Genomic DNA, 20130 nt, shown 5'->3' on the forward strand with positions numbered 1-20130 from the left:
AAAAGCTCCAGTTTATGACAATGGAGCAAACACACCAGCTTCCTAAGCGCACGTGAGGGCGTGCACGTGCAAAGACCTGGGTAAACTTCACTGGTCAAGGTTAACAAAGCCCCTCCCAGAGTGAAGTTTGCACTCATCAGAGCGAAGACCTTCGAGTGTTTCAAAGAGAACCCCCCCCACTGCAGGAAGTGATGCAGACGCAGACAGCTGAGCGTCTGTCAATGGGGGGGGGTGGGGGGGTGGGGTGGAGGGGAAGTCCCCTTTCTGAACAATAACTGTATTGACCCTGAGAAAGAATGCTTCAGAGTCACACTGCACCCCCCACTACCACCACCATGCATGCAGGAAACCGTGCAGACGCCTGGGAATCTCAGACGCTCTTTCAGCCTCTGAGGTTTCCACCGGAATGTTTCATTCTGAATGGGGGTTTTTTATAGTCGCCCACAATTGGGATGAAGTGGGCGGAGCAAATGTAAAACTGTCATCTGTAAACAGGAAGACGCAGATTCAAAAAGCCAGTGCTAACTCTCTAATCAGGGATTAAGGATGTGCTTTCAGAGAAACTGAACTCCCCCCGCATGGTGCAGCGACCCTACAGGAGTCACCCCCAGGGCCCACTATCAGGCCCGGACATGAAGAGATAACCCCCCCACACACACAAACACGATCAGGAAGGAGAGTTTTCTTCCTGAGGAGTGGGGGAGGCGGGGGCTGGGGTGGACAACTGACAGCAGGAATGAAGCCTCTGGAATGTGTTTCTGTGTGTGTGTGGTGTGTGTGTGTGTGTGTGTGGGGGGGGGGGGGTCCACTAGTGATCACCTCTTATTCCCCTCTTCTCCCCAGTAGAAGCTGCACACCTTCATCTTTTGGACCATCAGGTCAGCTCCGAGCTGGACTTCCTCCCATGACCTCACTGGATTCTGGTAAACTAGAGGGGGCGTACTAATGCCCCCATGAATTTTGAACGAGCAAGTGAAATCACATGACTGAAATCAGGCCCCTCCCATTACTTTTCGCTTTACCTCCTGTTTATTATGTTGGTTTCTTTAGGCATAATAAAGACTGCATGCAGAATGCTTTATTTGTAGGTACTGTCTGTCCTCCCCCAGGCCTCTAGAATAACCTTTGCACTGGTGCACCAGCACAAACCATAGGTGAAATCCCTTTGCTGCTGCCTGTCGCTGGGAGACTAGTAGGGGTGTAATGACTAATCAGTAGGTGAATACATTTCTATTACTATGATCCAACCAGATCGATCTGCTGTTAATCAACTCAAACTAAACCGTTAAAAAATTGTTTCAAAATGAAATAAATCAATGTTGGAAAATACTATTTGGATTGAGTCACAGTAGGTTTATTTTAATATAACGTAAAAATGACATCACAACGACAACACACATGGGATGTCAGCAAAAAATGATCACTTTGAATTTAGCAAAGACGTGAGACCATACAGTGTGGTAGAATGTTCTATGAATGTTCCCTTTGGATTCTTTTGGTGTGGGTTGAATTTCATGAAACTACAATATGAATGGATTTGCCATATTCACATATTTAATTCACACTTTATTATTTTGCAAGAAATACAAGGATTCTGGAAAACCACCTGCACTGTTCAGAACCAGGTTTTTATCTCAGAATCATACTGGTTGAAGTTTTGGCTAAAGATGCCCTGAGTGCATTTTAGGTCGGTGAATTGGATGGTTCAAAATGAACCAATACTGACTATGAATCAGTGACCACTAATAATATGAATCCAGACATCGTTCAAACTTACTTTTCCAGGATTTACCTCAAAATGAATCACAACCAGTCACAAATGCACTATTGCCACCTGCCAATCAAAAGAATATGCACTGAAATCTGAGTTTTAATCAAACAATAGCTATTTAAAAACAAAATCTGCTCCACTTTTTCATAAATAGAATATAAAGCAGTAAACGTGAAGTACATTTACTAATTAATAAATATGTTTATGCTTGGTGTAAAATTAGACTTTTTAATTGGGGCTCAACCAAAAATGTCTCCATTGATCAGCTGATATAATACAGCAGTGTTTTTCAACCAATGTGAGATGGTCAAGTGTGCCGCAGGAAATTATTAATATTCACTGATCTAAAAACATTTATCATGACCAGAATATCAGCTCTGTGTTCATCAAAAATAGTCCAGATTTCACACTGAGTAGTTTGCCAACAGCTTTGTGGAGCTCTTCAATATAAAAACATCTAAATCTTTCATAAGGAGGGCGAGAAAAACTTTCGATGGTAGCTCCTCCCACATGCGGCGCGAGCAGCAAGTTTAACACACTTGTACAAACGTTGAGAAGCGAATTTGACGCAACAAAGGTGCAGGACGCGAGTTTAATCTGCGAATCACGTACAATGTAAACTGACAATTAATATAAATGCAGGGAGGGAGGACAAGTGGGGGGTAATCTGCGGCACACGTATGTGCCAAATCATGGCTACGGATCACGGAATCACGTATCATCCGTGCACCCCTAGTAGCTTTCCGTAGGATCCGGTGTCAGAGTGTAAAAAGTGAATAAAATAATAAAGCTCCGAGATGTGAATCTCTCTCCAATTTCTAACCTCCCCTTTATCTCCAAACACTCGAAAAAATAGCCGCCTCCCAACTTCATCATCCTCTCAATCAAAATGATCTATTTGAACCCTTTCAATCCGGTTTTTGCTCCCTTCATAGCACTGAAACTGCCCTAATAAAAATCACAAATGACCTTCTAGCAGCTGATTCTGGACTCATCACCATCCTCATCCTACCTGACTGGAGCACAGCATTTGACACCATATCTCACTGCATCCTCCGTCACAGACTTTCAGCTCTTGGTAGAAAGTCCACCCCCCTCAGCTGGTTTTATTCATATTTCTCAAGCCGCACTCAGTTTATCAATCTTCTTTTAAATCTCAACTCTCACTCCTTTTCTCTAGTGTTGCTCTGTTCTCCGTCCCCTCCTCTTCATTACCTACCTACTAACCCTTGGCAATATATTCCGTAAGTTCAGCATTAGTTTTCATTGTTTTGCGAATGACACTCAGCAGTAAACACAACCTTGTCATCCTTGACAGTCTCTCTCCCTGACATCCTTTCAGTCTCACATCAATCACATTACTGGGTCTGCCTACTTTCACTTACACAATACTAATCGTCTCTGCCCCTCCGTCACCGTCCACTCCGCTTCCATTTTAGTTCATAGCCTGGTCACTTCTCACCTTAACTATTCCAATGCACTTCTCTCTGGTCTTCCCAATAAAACTCTGAATAAACTTTAATTGGTCCAGAATTCAGCTGCCCGCATCATCACCTGAACTCCTTCCTTCCTTCCATCACATCACTTCCGTTCTCCAGCAGCTGCACTGGCTTCCAGTAGCTTTCAGGATTAAATTCCAACCACTTCTCTACACATTCAAAGCCCTCCATGACCTGGCTGGCTCCATCTTATCTATCAACACTCCCTCTCGCCTCTCTCCCCCCCAAACCTCCGTAACATTAACTCCTTTTCAATTTTTAAATCCAAACTGAAAAGCCATCTGTTTAAATTTGCTTTTCCATAATCCCAATTTTTCATCTTCTGCTATCTGATTTTATTAATGATTTCAACTTATTTATTGTTTTTAACATGCTGTGATCTCATTGGGTTTTACTTTTGAACCTGTACAGTGTCCTTGGGTGTTTTGCAATGCGCTTTTAAATAAAATGTATTATTAATATTATTATCTCCCATAATGCATTGGTTTAATGTGAAGGCGTTTCTTTCTGCGCTGCTGTCAACTGTCATGAAGCACAACAAACACAAACATCTGTTCTAACAGTTTGCAAAGCTTCTTGATGAAATCAGGAAAACTGTTTATTTCTCCTTGAAGTTTTAGAAAAGAAAGATCTGGTTTCTAATCATGTCTGGATTAAAGGACTCATTCTATTACAGACTTTATTCACTTTTGAAAAAATTGAAGTTAAGTTAAAATATAAGTAATAACAAAATAAAAGACCCAGGACTAAGGCGAAGCGTTCAACAGACACATTTAAACTAAAATGAAACAAATTAATCACCTAAAAGTAAATAAATCATTTCTGTTAAAGTTACATTTTTGATTTAGACAAAAGAAAAACAAATAAAACTTCAACCTGTTCAAATTTGGTCTAATTACAACTGAACTTAGAAACATGAATGTAATGTTAGTCTTTTTTGTCTGTTAGTTTGATAGTTTTTTTCTGTCTTTTTTTTTGGTTCATGTGAGGTTTACATGGAATTGCATTTTAATAAACTGGAGGAAAAAACAGTCAATTTTAACAAGTGTTATTAAAAATAATTATAAATAAATAACTATCACAAGGGAAAACAGCTGCAACTTCAAACCTTTTTGTGCCTCAATTATTACAAAAGATGAATGCAAGATTGTGGAGAGACTGCACATCAGAACAGACTGTAGAGTTTCTCTTTTTTTATTTTTGGCTGCTGCGGTATTTTTGTCAAGGACAAAGTGTACCTTGGCTCAAAAAAGTTTGAAAAACACTGTAATACGATGTGTTTAAATCCAGTGGGAAATTCCAATTAAGATCATAAAGTGTGTATGTGTGTGTGGGGGGGTGTCTGTCATAATTTCTTCACATCACAGATGGCAGCAAACAGGAGAACTGTCCAGAGTTGACCTTTGACCCCACAATGATTCAGGGAGGTCCTCTGCTGTCCCCAAACATACAGCAGGGACCACCAAAGAAGCATCCTCCCCCCCAGAAATACACAGCCCTCACTGTTCCAAATGACACCTCAGAAACCCCCAACAAACGTCCGACAAATAACTGCCATCGATGCATAGAGGATGCAATGGAACTGTTGGCCAAGGAGTGAGCTGAGATCTACACAAACAACCCACACCAGCACTAACACAAACCAGTCCTTCATAAAACAAATGAAGTTTCCTCACATTCATCAGCGGAGCACTTCATTTGTCTTCCAAAACTCTAGAAAGGGGAGGAAGAAAGGATGAGGAGCATCCTTGTTTGGCATAAATCTGTTCGCTATTCATTTTTCCCTCTCCAGGAGCAATAAAACTCTGACTCATGTCTGCTTTATTGCTGTCAGCAGACACAGCTGCACCCGAACACCACACGTGAGAAACTGCTCGGTGCTTCATCTGAAGGATTAAAGGACAGCCACGGGGAACATGCAGTTCTGCACAGAACACATCTGCAAAGCAACACGCAAAAGGTTTCTGATAGATTAAATAGGTGCAGCTCTGAAGAACGCCAACAGTCCGCTGATCTAATGCAGCTCAAGGGAAAATGAAACACTCTAAAGGTCTACTCTGCAAATTCAGCACAGTTTTCTAATCTAAAAACACATCTGCGACACTTGTGACACCTTTAGTGTCTGCGATGTTTACGAGATCTGCAACAAGTGCAACATCCACCTTGTAACCTCAGGCTCTGCAACCCCTGTGGCATCTCCAGCATCTCAGGCTTTTGCAACATCTGCATATCTAAAGCATCCCAACATCTGTAACCATCATATGCAAAACCTATCACATTTGGAATGTTTGTGGCATCAACAATAACTGCAACCATTGCGACATCTGCAACACATGCAGCTTCTGAACATCTGCAGCATTAAAAACAACTGCTGCAATGCATGCACCATCTGCAAGGTTTGCCACATTTGTGATGTCTGCAACCGTCATCAAGGTTGCCGTAACCATTGCAACATCTTTTTCAACATCTGCAGCGTCTGCAACATCTGTGGCATGTGCAGCATTTAAGGATTCCCCAGTGTTTGCAACATCTGCAATATTTGTGATACCTGCAGCAGCAGCTGCCGCATCTCTGGCATCTGCAACATATGCAACCCTTGCAGTTTCAGCAACATCTGTGGTATCAATGACAAATACAAGTATACCAAGCATGCAACTCTCCAACATCTGCAATCTTTGTGACATCTGCAACCTTTGCAGCTTCTGCAGCTATGGCAACGTGTGTAGTAGGGCTGCACAATATCAGGAAAACTTGTGACATTAGAGATCAATATTTGCAATGATTTCATTTACGCTAGCTAACAAAAACCAACTAAGACATCAATCAATTCCATTTCACTGCAACAGATTTATTAAATAAAAATGAGCAAAACCTAAATTATACTCCAAATGACGCAGGTCTAAATATGAGGCGGGAATCTAACATGAAAGGGGTCCATCCGATTGGTCAAACGTGTAAAGGGATTTATTGAATTTGTTACACACTTCAACCTGCCAAGAGATTGTTTTAGCATCTGTTTCAACATTTAAGGTATCCATTTATTGTGATATCGCGATGGCGATAAATTTAGGATTTATTGTGCAGGACTAATGTGTGGCATCGTTTGCTCTTACAGGGCATGCTTGGCAGTCTGGAAGGCACGCTTTTGGCATTCCTCAGGGGTTAAAACTGGTTCCTCTCATCATTCACAAAGACTGACACTGCCTTCAAACTTAGAAACCCACATCTGTGGTATCAGTTCAGTCTAATAGACGCGCTGTGACAAAAATATATGTTAACAAATTCAAATATGTAATCTTTGGACTTTCCGTCCCGCACAGCAGCTGTCCCTGTGATGAAGTGGAGACCTTGAAGCGGCGCATAAATCAGTCTGCACGTCAGCGGTGTAATCATGTGTTTACCCCCAACCAGCTTTGAGAAGCCCTTACTGTTCCCCTCCACCTCCCCCAGTAGCAGGGCTAAAATTACCCTACATGCATCTGCTTGTCCTGCAACTCTGTCATGCGCTCAGACTCCACGCTGACTTTAATAACAGACCCCTACGTGCTCTCCCAGAGCTCCCGGAGGTGATCCGACGCTTCCTGGGTAAAGCAAATCACACAGGCCCCTCCCCAGCAGACCCCCCCCCCACCGATGCCCTGACACAGCTTCCTCTCAGGTCAGAGTCTTCTTTTCCAGAACTCATTCCCACAGTGACGTAGTCCTCCCATGGGGGAGGAAGCCAGTTTTACAATCATATGGGGGGGGTTCCAACACAGGAAGAAAAGACAGCCAGAATCAGCCCTTCACAGACCAGTGAAGACTCTCAGGAGGATTTGGCCTTTTTGCTGTTTATCTGCTGATCCCAAAGAACCTGATCTGATAGAACCATCTGATCCATGATGTGTAGGACCTCCAGGGATATATCAGAAGATCTGCAGGGATGAATGTCTGCATAACGAGCGCTCACAGGTTAAAGAGATGGAACCATAGAGCGACTCTGCCCTTACCCAGAACACAATGCTGGGGGAAGGGGGCGGGGTGTCAAAACCTGGATTATGGCTTTGCATCAAGTCTAGATGGAGCTGTGAGACAGGAGATAAAATTAAAGCCCTATAATCTGTCAGACCTTTGAGTGTGGATCTTTTTGATGTCTCTGATCTCGCGCGCGCACACACACACACACACCCACACACACAAACATACAATACAGCATCACTGAGATGTCCCGTCTTCATGCTGCATCCTCCTCTGAACCTCCTCTAAAGCGTCCACTGGAAGATCAGAGACGGAGATGAAGATTATAGAAGCGGGCTGGGAATGCCGAAGGCGATGAGGAATAACCGGAACAGATATGAGCAGCACCATGGAGGAAAACCTATCATAAATAGTTTTTAGTTCTGATAGTGTCAGAACACAGCTGGTTCTGGATCCTAAGACCAAGGGGCAATTCTGGACTCTGACATAACCCAGTAGTAGTTCTGAATCCTCCTCAGAAACAAGAGCAGATAAAACAGTCTGTGTGCTCTGGTGTTTAGTCTAAGGCTGTGCGAGCTGCATGATAACAGGATCATATCTGGGGGGGGGGGTCACAGTTCAAAGGGCTGTGAGGATGAAGACAAGGAGCATTCCGCCGGTTTGGTTCTTTGCTTTCAGGACAGCAGAAACAGCTCAGGTGTGCAGAGATCTTCATCTGCGTTCTGCCTGTGATGCATTCAGGAGCTCTAAAAAAAAAAGTATGAATTCACGTGTTCCAATTTAGTGACCCACATCAGGCAAACAGGAACCAAAGTTCACATGAAACAGAAGAACATGGTTCCAGTGTGACTGCGACAGAGCTTCCTGCTGGAGCACAGGGAGCAGCCACAAGCAAGGCGGAACTTATGCGGTTCTGATTTAAAAAAATAAAATTAAACAGCTGCGACACGGCTCGCCTCCCAAACACAAACGCTCAGACATGTGCAGTTCCTGAACGTATCACAGGAGTCTCAGCAGCCTGACGACCTTCAGGAGGACTGAAGGATCAGGTTTGAGGTTCCAGCTGGGCCTCAAACCTGCAAACCTGCAACAGAGCCCCCCCCCTGAATAAACCACAGCAAACATCACACGAACTGAAGCAACCCTGAACGCACCACGGACCTTTAATTAGCACACGGCAGCAGGAATGTGTGTGTGTGTGGGGGGGGGGGGGGGGGTCATAAACAAAGACCTGAGGGAACACCAGGGGGCCCCGGGCTGGGGCTGGTGATCAACAAGCTGCTGGGGAGGGGCAGCAGCCCTTCCACAGATCAAAGGGGAAATACAGAGAGGTGTTAAGGGAAACTAGTCTTTTTTGATTCGGGGGGGGGGTGTTGGGGGGCTCATTCAAGCCTGAATTCCTGGTTGCTCTTGGCTTTGTTTTCTGAGTGGCTCCAGTCTGACCCGCATCAGACCCGGCCAGCCCAGACCCCAGTCTGACACAGGAATGGCCTATTGGGAGCCGGAACAGTCCAGAGCCTCCCCAAAGTTCTTCTGGGGAGGGGGGACAAAACATCGCCACCATCATGCTGGTCATCTGTTGCTGGCGGAGCAGAAATGATGGTGAAAGTCTGATCCACCGAGAACTGGAGCGAGAAAAGTTCATCTCTACGGATCACGAATCATGAACGGATTACAAGCATGATTAGGAGACAGTGTGTGTGTGTGTGTGTGTGTGTGTGTGTCTGTGTGTGTGCGTGCATGGGGAGGTGTCTTTGAAGTTTGAGGGCAGAATTCCTCTGAAGATGAAAACAGCAGAAGATCAGCTGATCTGTTGTTTTGGGAGGGGTGTGGGGGTCTCTCTCATCAGCTCTGAGTTTTTTGGACAGCTGTCCTCCAGCTGTGCCCCCCCACCCCACCCCCGGACCCCAGTTTCCCACGCTGAGCCCATTCCTCAAACACAAAAACAATGAGGCCAACCAGATGAGCCAACCCCCCCTCCCAAGTTTGATGTAATTTTCAACAGCTGGCTGATCCAGAAGAAACTCGTGATGGGAAACAGAGGTTTCCCACACTCTGTTTTCACACTAAAAGATCCCCAAACACATCGTGAAGTGTCATGTGACACAGATTTGAGTTTTAGAATCCCATTATTCCAAATGTTGCTCATGAACGCCTCATTTAGGACATTTTATCAAACCTGATGACATCACAACCAAGAGTGCTTCTGTACTGCCAGCTGTAGTGGGTGGCCAATCAGAATGCAGCATCAAGGGGGCGGAGCCTTTCAGTTGGAGTCCCACAGAATCCTTTGCACAAAAAAAGACTTTTCTAACTCAGGACGCACCAAAATGACATTGGTGTCACAAAAGTATTTTGGCAAATGAGGCTTACAGACACAGTTCTGTATTTACTAATGTAAATACCCTCTCCACCAATGAGGGGTGGGCAGCTGTTGAAGGGAGTGGGAGTAACACCAGCGGGGGGGGGGGGTTACATCTCGCAGGTTATAGCTGAAAACAAAACTCAGTAAAGCCGATGATGCCCTGTTGGGTGAAAGAGGAAACATGGCTGTGTGCAGGATGGAGCACAAATACGTCTGACAGAACTGCTGCCACTTTCCACTGTACCGCTGTCCAAAAACAGGGGGTGGGGGGGCAAAGGAGCCGTGTAATTATGACTGGAATCAAGGGTTTGGATCGCTGAACAGATATAAAAAAGAAACCTCTTTGGGTTGTTTTTGTGCTTTTATGACTTGGTCTAAACCTCTTTCCCCTCAGATTTGTTTTAGTTTATTTGCATCTGACCTGACCTCAAATGTTTCATTATTTTGATTGTGTCTCATAACCCTTAAACATCTGAATGATATAGCATCTCTGAAGTACAGTGTTCCCTAATCTTGGGACTCGGGCACTAAAAATAACCCGAAATATTCAAAGTAGTGATCTTTATTTTTAGGGCTGTAAAAAAAACCTCACTACACACTTTCTACACTTCTCTCAGACAGACGCGAACATTTTCACACTTTTCTCTTGTTTAAGTTCTTAACCTTCATTGAAAATTAAGTTCGGTATAACAAGCATTTTCTATTGATTGTAAATGTATTTAAAATTTAATAACTGAATGCACAGTCACAGCTCAGAGCAGATTGACAATGGTCCACGGCCGAACAAGATGCAAGACTTTGATTACGAAGCTAAACAAGATGGAGGAGGCATGCTGTTTCCTGAGAAACAGATGTTCTCCTTCATTCCATTCGAAAGATTAAAGCGACATGAAGAATGAGTTGTTTATTTAACAGGGATCTTCTTTAAGGTCTTCTTCTGTATTGGTGACGATTTGTCCAGTTTGAGGCCCTCCATCTGTTGCAGAGGATTTATCAATGGGGCGGCGGAGGATCTCTGGTACAGCTGTGTATCCCTCAGAAAAAGCACATTTTGCTAAACTCAAACCATTCCAAGGCCAATTTCCTTTGGAGTTAAATCGTCCTTTTTTGTTTTTTTACCATTTGTAAATTAGCTTGAAGCTAATTGTTAGTAAGTCCAACGTTTTTCCTCCCTCCATGAGGAACCAACGGGCCTGAATACAGTGAACTATGAAGGTCATCAGCAGGGCTGCACCATATGAAGAAAAGTCGCAATGTGATCAATATAATAATAATAATAATAGATTTGATTTATCTGCGCTTTTCCAGACGCTCAAAGCGCTTAATATTGCGATGACGATATAACTTGAGGTACATGAACAAATAGCAAAACAATCAAAAACATAATTTCTATTTCACGGCAACAGTTTAATTGAAATAAATCAACATAACCTAAATTATACTCCAAATGAACCAGTCTACATCGGAGGCGAGCATCTAACACAAAAAGCCTCCATCCGCCTCCACGTTGTCCATCTGATTGGTCAAATGCATAAATGGATTTATGTCGTTCATTAAATACTTCAAGCTGCCATAAGATCCTTTTAGCACATTTAAGGTAACCATTTATTGAAATTTTCACCATCTTTTGCGATATGCGTATTGATATCGCGATAATGATAAATTCACGATTTACTGTGCAGGCCTACTCATAGCACTACAGTCTACGCTCAATGTTCAGTTTTTTAATGTCCCCTCCCAATAATCTGGACTATTTCCTTGTTTGGTTTAGATTCAAGATTCAAGATTCAAGAGGTTTTTATTGCCATATTCTGCGTAGCTACACAGAGTAGGAATTTGTTTCGGTGCAAATGTGCAACATAAAACAGAAGAACAGTAAGCAACAAAATTTTTACACAATGGACAGAACAAAAATATAAATAGAGTCAGTAGTGCAAGGAGTGTCAAAACAGTGCAGACTGAGAATGTTCAAGGTGCAGGTAGTGGGCTGGTGACTGGTTGGACATTGACGTGAAATTTTAGGGGGGGGGGGGTTACAGGGCGTTTAAGAGTCTGACTGCAGAGGGAAAGAAACTGTTCTTGTGTCTGGAGGTTCTGGTCCTGATGGACCTTAGCCTCCTGCCTGAAGGGAGTAGTTTCAGTAGAGCTGTCGTTTATGTCAAAGTCATCTGTTCCTTTGAGAAAACGCATTTAGACATTCTCCCACACTAAAACCTTGGAAAGATCTGGGGGGGGGGGGTCTTGTTCAACTATCTGCTGGACCTTTGTCCCAAAGAGAGGGGGGGTTGTGGGGGGACTTTTCATCCGTCTTTGTTGAGAGGGGAAATGGGCACTTGAGGGGCCCTCAGCTAGAAGGACAAACGAATGTTCAGCACTCAGGAATCTGAGGGGGCGGAGAGCATTATCACAGTCATATATGACCCCCCCACCCTTCATGAAGTTTTGGTGTCACCTGGTCCAAAGGCTTTCAACCGCTTTAATCCAAATTTGGAGGACCCGCCTCCCATTGTGGGTCTTTCATGTGGCCCCCGGCCTGGACTCACAGGTACAGGCTCAGACAAGCCAGTTTCCTGCTAAAGCTCTTCAAAAATGCATGAAACCCCCCCCCCAATTCACCCCCGTCCCCCGCACCCCAAGACATGAAAGCTGCAGTCATCTGCAGAGATTTGGGATGATGTGACATAAAGCCAACAGGGGGCGCTACCGTCTGGCGGAGTAGTTGTCATAGGTCTGAAATGTTTGACTTTGCTAACGGGAAACGTACAAATACCAAGAAACTGCAACGTCTGAAGGATTTAAACTACGGGAGAAAAAACATCCAAAAAACAAAATACTTACATAAGGATAAAAGTAATTTAACAGCAACAACAGCAAAAACTATGTGTAACAAAAAACTGAACGCTAAATAACATTTCTATATTAACCATGAATAATAAAAGTAAATTCATATCTCCATTGAAGAAAACAGAAAAAGTAAATGCATAACAAAAAACAGCATAATAAAAAGTTATAAATAATTAAACTGTTGAAAAAAAGCCACAAACAGCCTACCTCGCTTTTTTTGCTGTGATAACAACTAAAATTCCGTTGTAGCAATTTGTTTGTTTTCTCATAATAACAAAATAGTAGATGTTGTTATCAAAAGATAAAAATGTTATGCTGTGATAATGAAGAATCCCTTCTTATTTTTCTACAATTTGCAACGAAACGAGAAGGCAAGTTTGTTTTTTACGAGAAAACATGTTTTTTTCTGTAATAACACGAAATAGTAGATGTCGTCATCACGAGCAGCAAACGTCTTAATTTTGTGATTACTTTAATTGTGGCCTAACACTTGTAGACATTGTGCCGATGTTGTCGGTCATAAACAGTGTCCACATCAGTCATCGTCATTTGAGGATTAGGTTGGCCCCGGTACAGCTATGCAGGTGTGTATACAAGCAGGTACACTGTGATCACCACCGAAAAACCAATTTTCAATGTTCTCGTGGTAATGACAAGTACTATCTCGTGTAGACTCGTGTAGGGATGTCCCAATCCAATCATGTGATCGGAAATCTGGTGCAACTGCAAATCTGCAATGGTTGCAGACTCAATTGAAATTGGATGTTGTACCTCAATCAAGGATCGGGCATTTAATTTATTGTTAATACGATCAGCGATTTATATTTCAAGCTTAAAATTCCAAATACTCTACAAGAATTCTGCATATTATGAGCTGATCATGACATTTTATCGCGGCGCTAGTTTGAGTTAAATAGTCCGATTGACGGGTTAGTCATGAATACTTGTAAACATATTTATGCTACAACAATTTAAACAGAAAATCATTGTTAATTTTTAAGATATTTTAATGGAGATATGAATCCCATGTGATCCAAAAAGTTCAATAGTTCTGAGTAACCAAACTTTCTCTACATGACTAATTATCCCCTATTATTATTATTATTACAACTATTTTAACTTGATTGTTCAAGCTACTTGAAGCGGGTTAGGTGGGTGTAGGACTGGTAACCCTGTGCCTTGAAAAATACTGGGTTTCCAAACCGCCAATCAGTGAAAGCCGATTCTCTGTAGCGACCCCTAAATGGACGTGCCGAATGGTATACTTTATTTAAACCCACTTCACATTAGTGTTAAATTAGGCTAATTAAATAAGAAATAATAAAAATAAACATGTTTATTATATTTGTTCATTTTATAAACGTGTTGTAAAAGTATCAGATCAGGACCCGATGTGGAGCCAAATGACTTGGAATCGGATCGATCCCCAAAAACCTGATGTGGACATCCCTAATCTCATGGTCTTGTTATCACATGTAAAATAAAGTGTTTTCTCCTGATAACAAAATAATAGACGTCGTTATGACATGAAAATTTTGTTGTTAAAAAAAAAATGGGCTAAAAAAGCGACTTCCACAGAAAATAGAGTAAAAATAAACAAAATCAATTTTGTAGAAACATTTCGATATTAAAAACCATGACACCTCAGCAGGAGGCGGAGTTTCATGTGACATTGCAGAGCCTCAAAAAGATAAAAATAAGTCTTTATGACACAAATAAACTGATTCTGTTCTGAGGCGGGTGAGGAAGACCCAGCTGAGAGCAGTGATGAAGGCGAGCAGGCGGCAGCATGAGCGCACGCCTCAGGAATGCAGAGCAATGTCAGAACCAGAGGAACTGCTGTTTAACCCCCCCCCCCCAGGGGAATAGAATTGTGAGGGTAATTTTAATACCCTGAACACTAATATCACCACTTTGTTACACAACACACCCACAGCGGACACACAACCACCTGAGGGGCTCCAAAGACGCAATTTTCCAGACAAAACAGTCTTTGTTCCAAACACTTGACTGCAATAAAGGGAGGGGGGGGGGGGGGTTAAAGCTCTGGTGGTTATCGGTGGTACTACACCTACCCATGAGAACATACAATCAACTATGACGGCAGAACTTTGACCAAAACGTTTCATTGCATCAGTCTGGTTATACTGTCCCGTTAGTGGGCGGGACGGTTGGTGCGGATGTAAGCCTCAGCTGATGTCCCATTATCCCTTCATTTACACACTCTCCTGCTAGCTTACAGTCCCTCACAACCCCGAGCTAACATTAATATTGGAGCTATCCAGCCGTACAGTTTTGAACCAGACGTCAGCTCAAACGAGGAAAACAAATATGTGCATGGATCTATTTGTTTACAACTGGATGCATCCGAATGGGGAAGAAGCAGGAAGACTTTGGCACGCCCATTTCAACTGAGAGCTTTTATAAACGACTTTTTTTTTTATCCGCTCCAATTCCTCCTGATTTGAATAAAGAAATACTCAGAAACGCACTTTTAATTTGAAATTCTTTGATGTCCTCCATCATAGGAACAATGCTACAAGAACGTGCTTTTTAGTGAGTTTACTTTTTAAGAATCCATGATCTGATCCATCAAACGGCTGAACCCATTCTGCATTTTGGTCGTCAACTGTAACTGTTGTGAAAGGCCATTATTATTGTCAGTCTATCTGTACTTCAGACGCCTGTTTATCAGTGCAACACAAACCTGAGAAGAACCGTGCTACAGGTAAGCTACAGAGATGTAAGAGATCTTAAGTAATAAGTGAACTGATACAATTACACCATCAGGAGAAACTAAGACAGTTTCTGCAGAGTGGTAGGAAATTTGCCTGTGTTGTGGGTGGGATCGCTGGCACGAAGCAATCACTCTTTCCCCTCCTCCTTGCTGAGAGCTCTCTGTTTAACCCCTGTGCTATCCTATGGGGTCAAGATGACCATTGACGTGTTCTCCCTACCATGACAAAGGTGGATAAAGGTGGAGAGGATTTCATGTAATCCATGGACACCACTGAAGATCACAAATCATTAAAGAAAAAAGGTTCAGCGCACTGTCTAGTGGGTCTAGATGACCCAACTCCCAATGTTAACGTGCCTAGGATAGCACAAGGGTTAAACTCTCTCCCACTAGCTCACACCCCCAACCTAACATCAGCAGTGCAGCAAAAATAGACTGCAAAATTGGACCTATCCAGTTATACAGATTGGATCCAGATACCAACTCAGACGAGGAAAACAAACACGTTCAGGGATCTACTCCTCTGCTCCATCAGAATGGAGCAGAGCCGGGAGCTTGTGGCCTGTCCAGCATTTTTTTTAATGTAATACATATATACATATATATATATATATATATATATATATGTATATATGCTGATTAATGACACTTTGAACATGTTAAAAAAACATTTTCCTCTGAGTAGGTCTCTAAATATGGGAAATATCCACACCAGAAATAAACTAAACACAAAAGTTTGGATATTTAGGGAAGAAAAAAACCTAAACCTAACCAATCAGATTTTATTTGGAAAGGAAAGTTCCTACATATTTAAGATTTAAACATATCTTAGCAAAATTTAAGAATATTTATGTTCAAAAAATAAAACGAATTGATGATTTTTTTTTTTTTTGCTAACTTGCTCACAATAATTTTAACGTAGAGCTTCTCAGAGAGGGGTGCCCCCTTTGATGTTTTCATTGACGCCATCTGAACATTTTCTGGAGACGCCACTGTGAAGCAGGTGATACAGTCATAGAAACGACGTGCACGCGCAAGGGGAGAACCCGGGGGCTCCGACCCGCTTTCCAAAGCTCGAGCACCTTACCGAGATGCAGGGTGAGGTTGATGGAATAGGGGTACTGGACCCCCGCCAGCATGGTCTGGCTCTGCCACCAGGTGGCGTCCTGGTGGTTGTTGTAGTCGGTCAGGTACGCGGCGCCGTGGTGGTTCCGCGGGTCGCGCGCGTCGCAGATGTGGCAGGACTTGGTGACGCCGGTGGCTCCAGTCTGCACGCAGTACTCCTCGGGGGGGGAGCCGCAGGTGTTGGTGGCTACCACCGTCACGTTGAAAGCGGCGTTCACGAACTCGGGCATGCAGCGATGTGGCCGGCCCTGCGCGTCCTCGCACTCGTCCATGGCCGCGAAGACGCACACCGCCGCCACCGAGCTCAGAACCGCCACAGTCCGCACAAAACTCTGCATCCTGCTGGCTCGCTCCGTGCCCCCCCTGGCCCAGAAAAACTTTTCCAGAACTTTCCCTGAACTTCGTGGCCACTCTCCGCTGGGACTCCCGCTGGAAAGAAGCGGCGCTGCGCTCGCTCCAGGCCGCCTGTTGCTTCTCCTTTCCCGGCTGTGCCGCTGAGTTCGAGCCGCTGAGTCCAGACTACACCCAGGCCGCTACTGCGCAGATGCGGGGGGGGGGGGGGGGGGGTAGTCACTTCCGTGTCAGCCGAGGCCCTCTGACATCTCCAAATCACAGCCCAGGTCCCCGTGCGCTAACGAGAAGGTAACGGTATGACGTCAAACCCCCGCTGACCCGCGAGATTTCATGAAGTAAAAAACCAAAAAACACACACACCATCACATTTGGCCCACGGGCCAGACTTTGGACATGTAGATAAAAGTCTTTGCTGGTTATAAAAAGAAACACATTATGGAAACCCAAAGAGTGGACATGATTCATTTACTACGTTAATGAACATTGCATTTTTATCTGTTTCTTTTAAGCCTACTTGCAGAAATGGCTCCCAAAGTCCAACTTTGACTGTGGGAAAACCTAATTCAGAAAAGAAGAGTCACAACCTTTGGACGCAGAGTCGGAAGCGTTTAAAGATGGTGGGAAAAGCATAATTTACTTATGTATAGGCTAGATATTTTAATTAAATGCTTCCTGTGCATCGTTTTTGCGAACTTTTTACTTAAAGTACGGAGCCCCCCGGGGGGCAGTGGTTATAAAGAAAAGAAAATCTGCTAAACTGTGCGCACTGACAAGTAAACTGTGTTAACCACTGGCCCCCTGGGGGGCTCTGTATCAAAGCAACCCAGAAATTTACATTTATGTTGTAAACTTTGAGTGTCTTGAAGCGAAACTCCTCAGCCAAGCTGAGTAACTCTCCAGGTCCTCTTTGGTCTGTAGTAAAGGGCAGCTTTCCCAAACATCCTTTCATTTTCAGGACCTGCTGGATCACTTTCGGGGCAGCTGGAGCCAACCTAGTTAATATTGGGTGAAGGCGGGGTTCACCCTGGAAAAGTCACCAGCATGGATTGTAAAAGTTAACTGGACTGAGTGACCCCTCCCCCCTGGCATTCCAAACAGGAACTACCCACTGGTTCCAAGAAGCCAAAATTCCATAGACGTCTATAGAGAGATAATAAACACATAACAAACAGTATCTATTTGATTGTACTACTAGTCTATACTAAAAGGGACGCAGCATACTTGAAGTTTACTTTTTATATTTATTAATTAAATATATAAATATTTATAAAAATTATTTGGCCTGCCAAAATGGAGCAAATTGTGTTGTTAATCCTTAAAGATGTTTTATTTTCTCTGTATTTCTGCCGTCCCACCATATACGGTGCACTATAAATACATCGACATTTGGTTAGTTGCAGAAAGTCATTCAGCTGTCATGTGATTTTGGAAGATTTTGATGTTTTTCTGGTGTTCTTGTGTCTTTTCTAAGTCCGACGGTCATTTTTCTGATCATTCCAACAGCGCATGAACACAGCATGTCACTAATTTTGCATTTTTCCCTGTGGGACATGGTGGGGTGCAATTGGCACTAAAATTAGAACAAAGGCCACAGTTTTGACACACAACTCTGAAATTTTCTGTTTTAAAATATAAAAATTATTTTTTGATCAAAATCAAAGTTTACATACTATACTGTATACTGTCAACTTAAAATGTTCCAATTTAGTCTAAAGATGAATATCATACTTCCAACCCCACACGTACATGATCTATACAGTATACTTGCCATCCTTATGGTTATACTCAAGTATAAACTTCCAGTGTACTACTTTTTTTTTTCAAACTTTATTTGTTTTATGCAGAAATTGTACAAAATCTCCATCAAATCACAGACACCAGTTGAAATAAAGGTACTTTTGCACAATCTTCTTTTTTAAGTTAAATAAAATAAAAGAGCTGAAAACACAACAAAAACAACAAAAATCAAAAGAAAGAAAAAAAGAAAAAAATTAAATAAAAAAGAGAAACACAAAACCGCACCAACCCTCTCTATTAAAGCTTTAGAAAATATAATAGATTCCAACAATTGTAACTTAACACATGCCCAGATTTCTCAGAAGAGTAAATTAAAATAAGCAAGAAGTAAACCTATCCATGAGATAAAATCAGAGCAAAGGGAGCCCCCAGAAGAGGTTACTTAGTCTGGAAATGAATAGAATTGTATTTGCTGTGTCGTTTGGAAGAATGGACGCCACCTTTGTACTGCTACTTTTGTTTAAGGGAAGTGGCTAAGCAATTCAAGGAAGAAGATTTTTAGTCCAGATGCGATGACTCAACTTCAAGCCAACGTCAAATGAGACAATTGAGACAAATGAGAACCTCCACCCACATACACAATCAGAACTGTTTACTTCGCTTTTTTTCCTCAAATTTAAACAATTCTGAGACTTGTTTAGGAGTTGTCCCTATCTAGAAGACTTACATTTGGTTTTTCCTTTTTGTTCATGTGAAACTTTGAGGTGTTTGACATCTATTTTTATTGCCTCTGTGTGAAAGAGGGTAAGCAATCAAAGCTAGCTGGAAATGGCTATGCGAGAAAAGTGTATCAGGAAAAAAAATGAAAGCGAGAAATATTTGTGAAGTAAAAATGTACGAGAGAAAGATGCATGTAAGAAAACTGTTTGATGGAAAACAGGTAAAAGCATAGGCAAATGTGACTTTAACTAAAACTGTCTGAATCTGTTTAAATATTAAAAATGACACATTTAGTTGTTTTTTTTTTTTACTAGATTTATCTGAAACAGACCCTAATTATGAAGGTGAAGGTCTTGTTGAGGTTTCTGGAGCTTTGTCAAATTTCATTTTTGAAGAACCACAGCTTGTCCTCTCCTCCTAATTCCTTGACGGTTCTGCTTGGTGGGGGAAAAAATGCAAACACCCCCTGGTGTGTTTGTGACTTTTTAACACGATTTCATCACAGTTTGTTGACAGATGGGAGTATTCCTTCCGTGGTTTGAAAATCCTGGGGGAAATGTAGGTGTTGGAACATGTTGAGGCTCAACGACTACATTGTTTTTTTATCATCGGGAAGCAGCTCCACTGCTCTGGTTCGAAGTGGTCCAGCTGTGGATCAGCGCCGTATCGCTGGGGTTTGATAACTCCAATGTGGGTGTGTCCAGATTGAGATAAAACAGGCCAACATGGAATTTTGACCTTTTCTGAAAGCAGCTGCTGCCCTGAGATGCAGGTTTGACATCTTGGAGCATGTTGACTTCCTCTCAACACAGAACATCTGGCTGAACTTTCAAGGTTTTTTCTGCATCCAGGTTGATCAGGTGATCACTGATGATGATGCTCCAGCTTTGCTTTCATGCAGTTTCACAGAAAAACGTCTTCAGATGTTCAACACGACCATTTCTCTAACTTTCTTATCATCTCTGGTTGTTGAAATGACAACTCATTGATTTACATATGACTCTAAATAAACTCATGCTAT

General features: G+C 42.6%; 1 protein-coding gene across 1 annotated transcript in view; it reads right to left on the reverse strand.

The window, feature by feature from the left end:
* lamc1 (laminin subunit gamma 1) overlaps positions 1-16789 on the reverse strand; it is a 42898-nt gene extending 26109 nt beyond the window's left edge. Inside the window, 1 exon segment of the mRNA NM_001201523.1 lies at positions 16261-16789. Within this exon segment, the coding sequence (NP_001188452.1) occupies positions 16261-16636 (376 nt within the window). The 5' untranslated portion in view covers positions 16637-16789.
* Between the last annotated feature and the right edge of the window lie 3341 nt (positions 16790-20130).

This window comes from Oryzias latipes, chromosome 17 (genome assembly GCF_002234675.1).
Source record: "Oryzias latipes chromosome 17, ASM223467v1".
NCBI lineage: Eukaryota > Metazoa > Chordata > Actinopteri > Beloniformes > Adrianichthyidae > Oryzias > Oryzias latipes.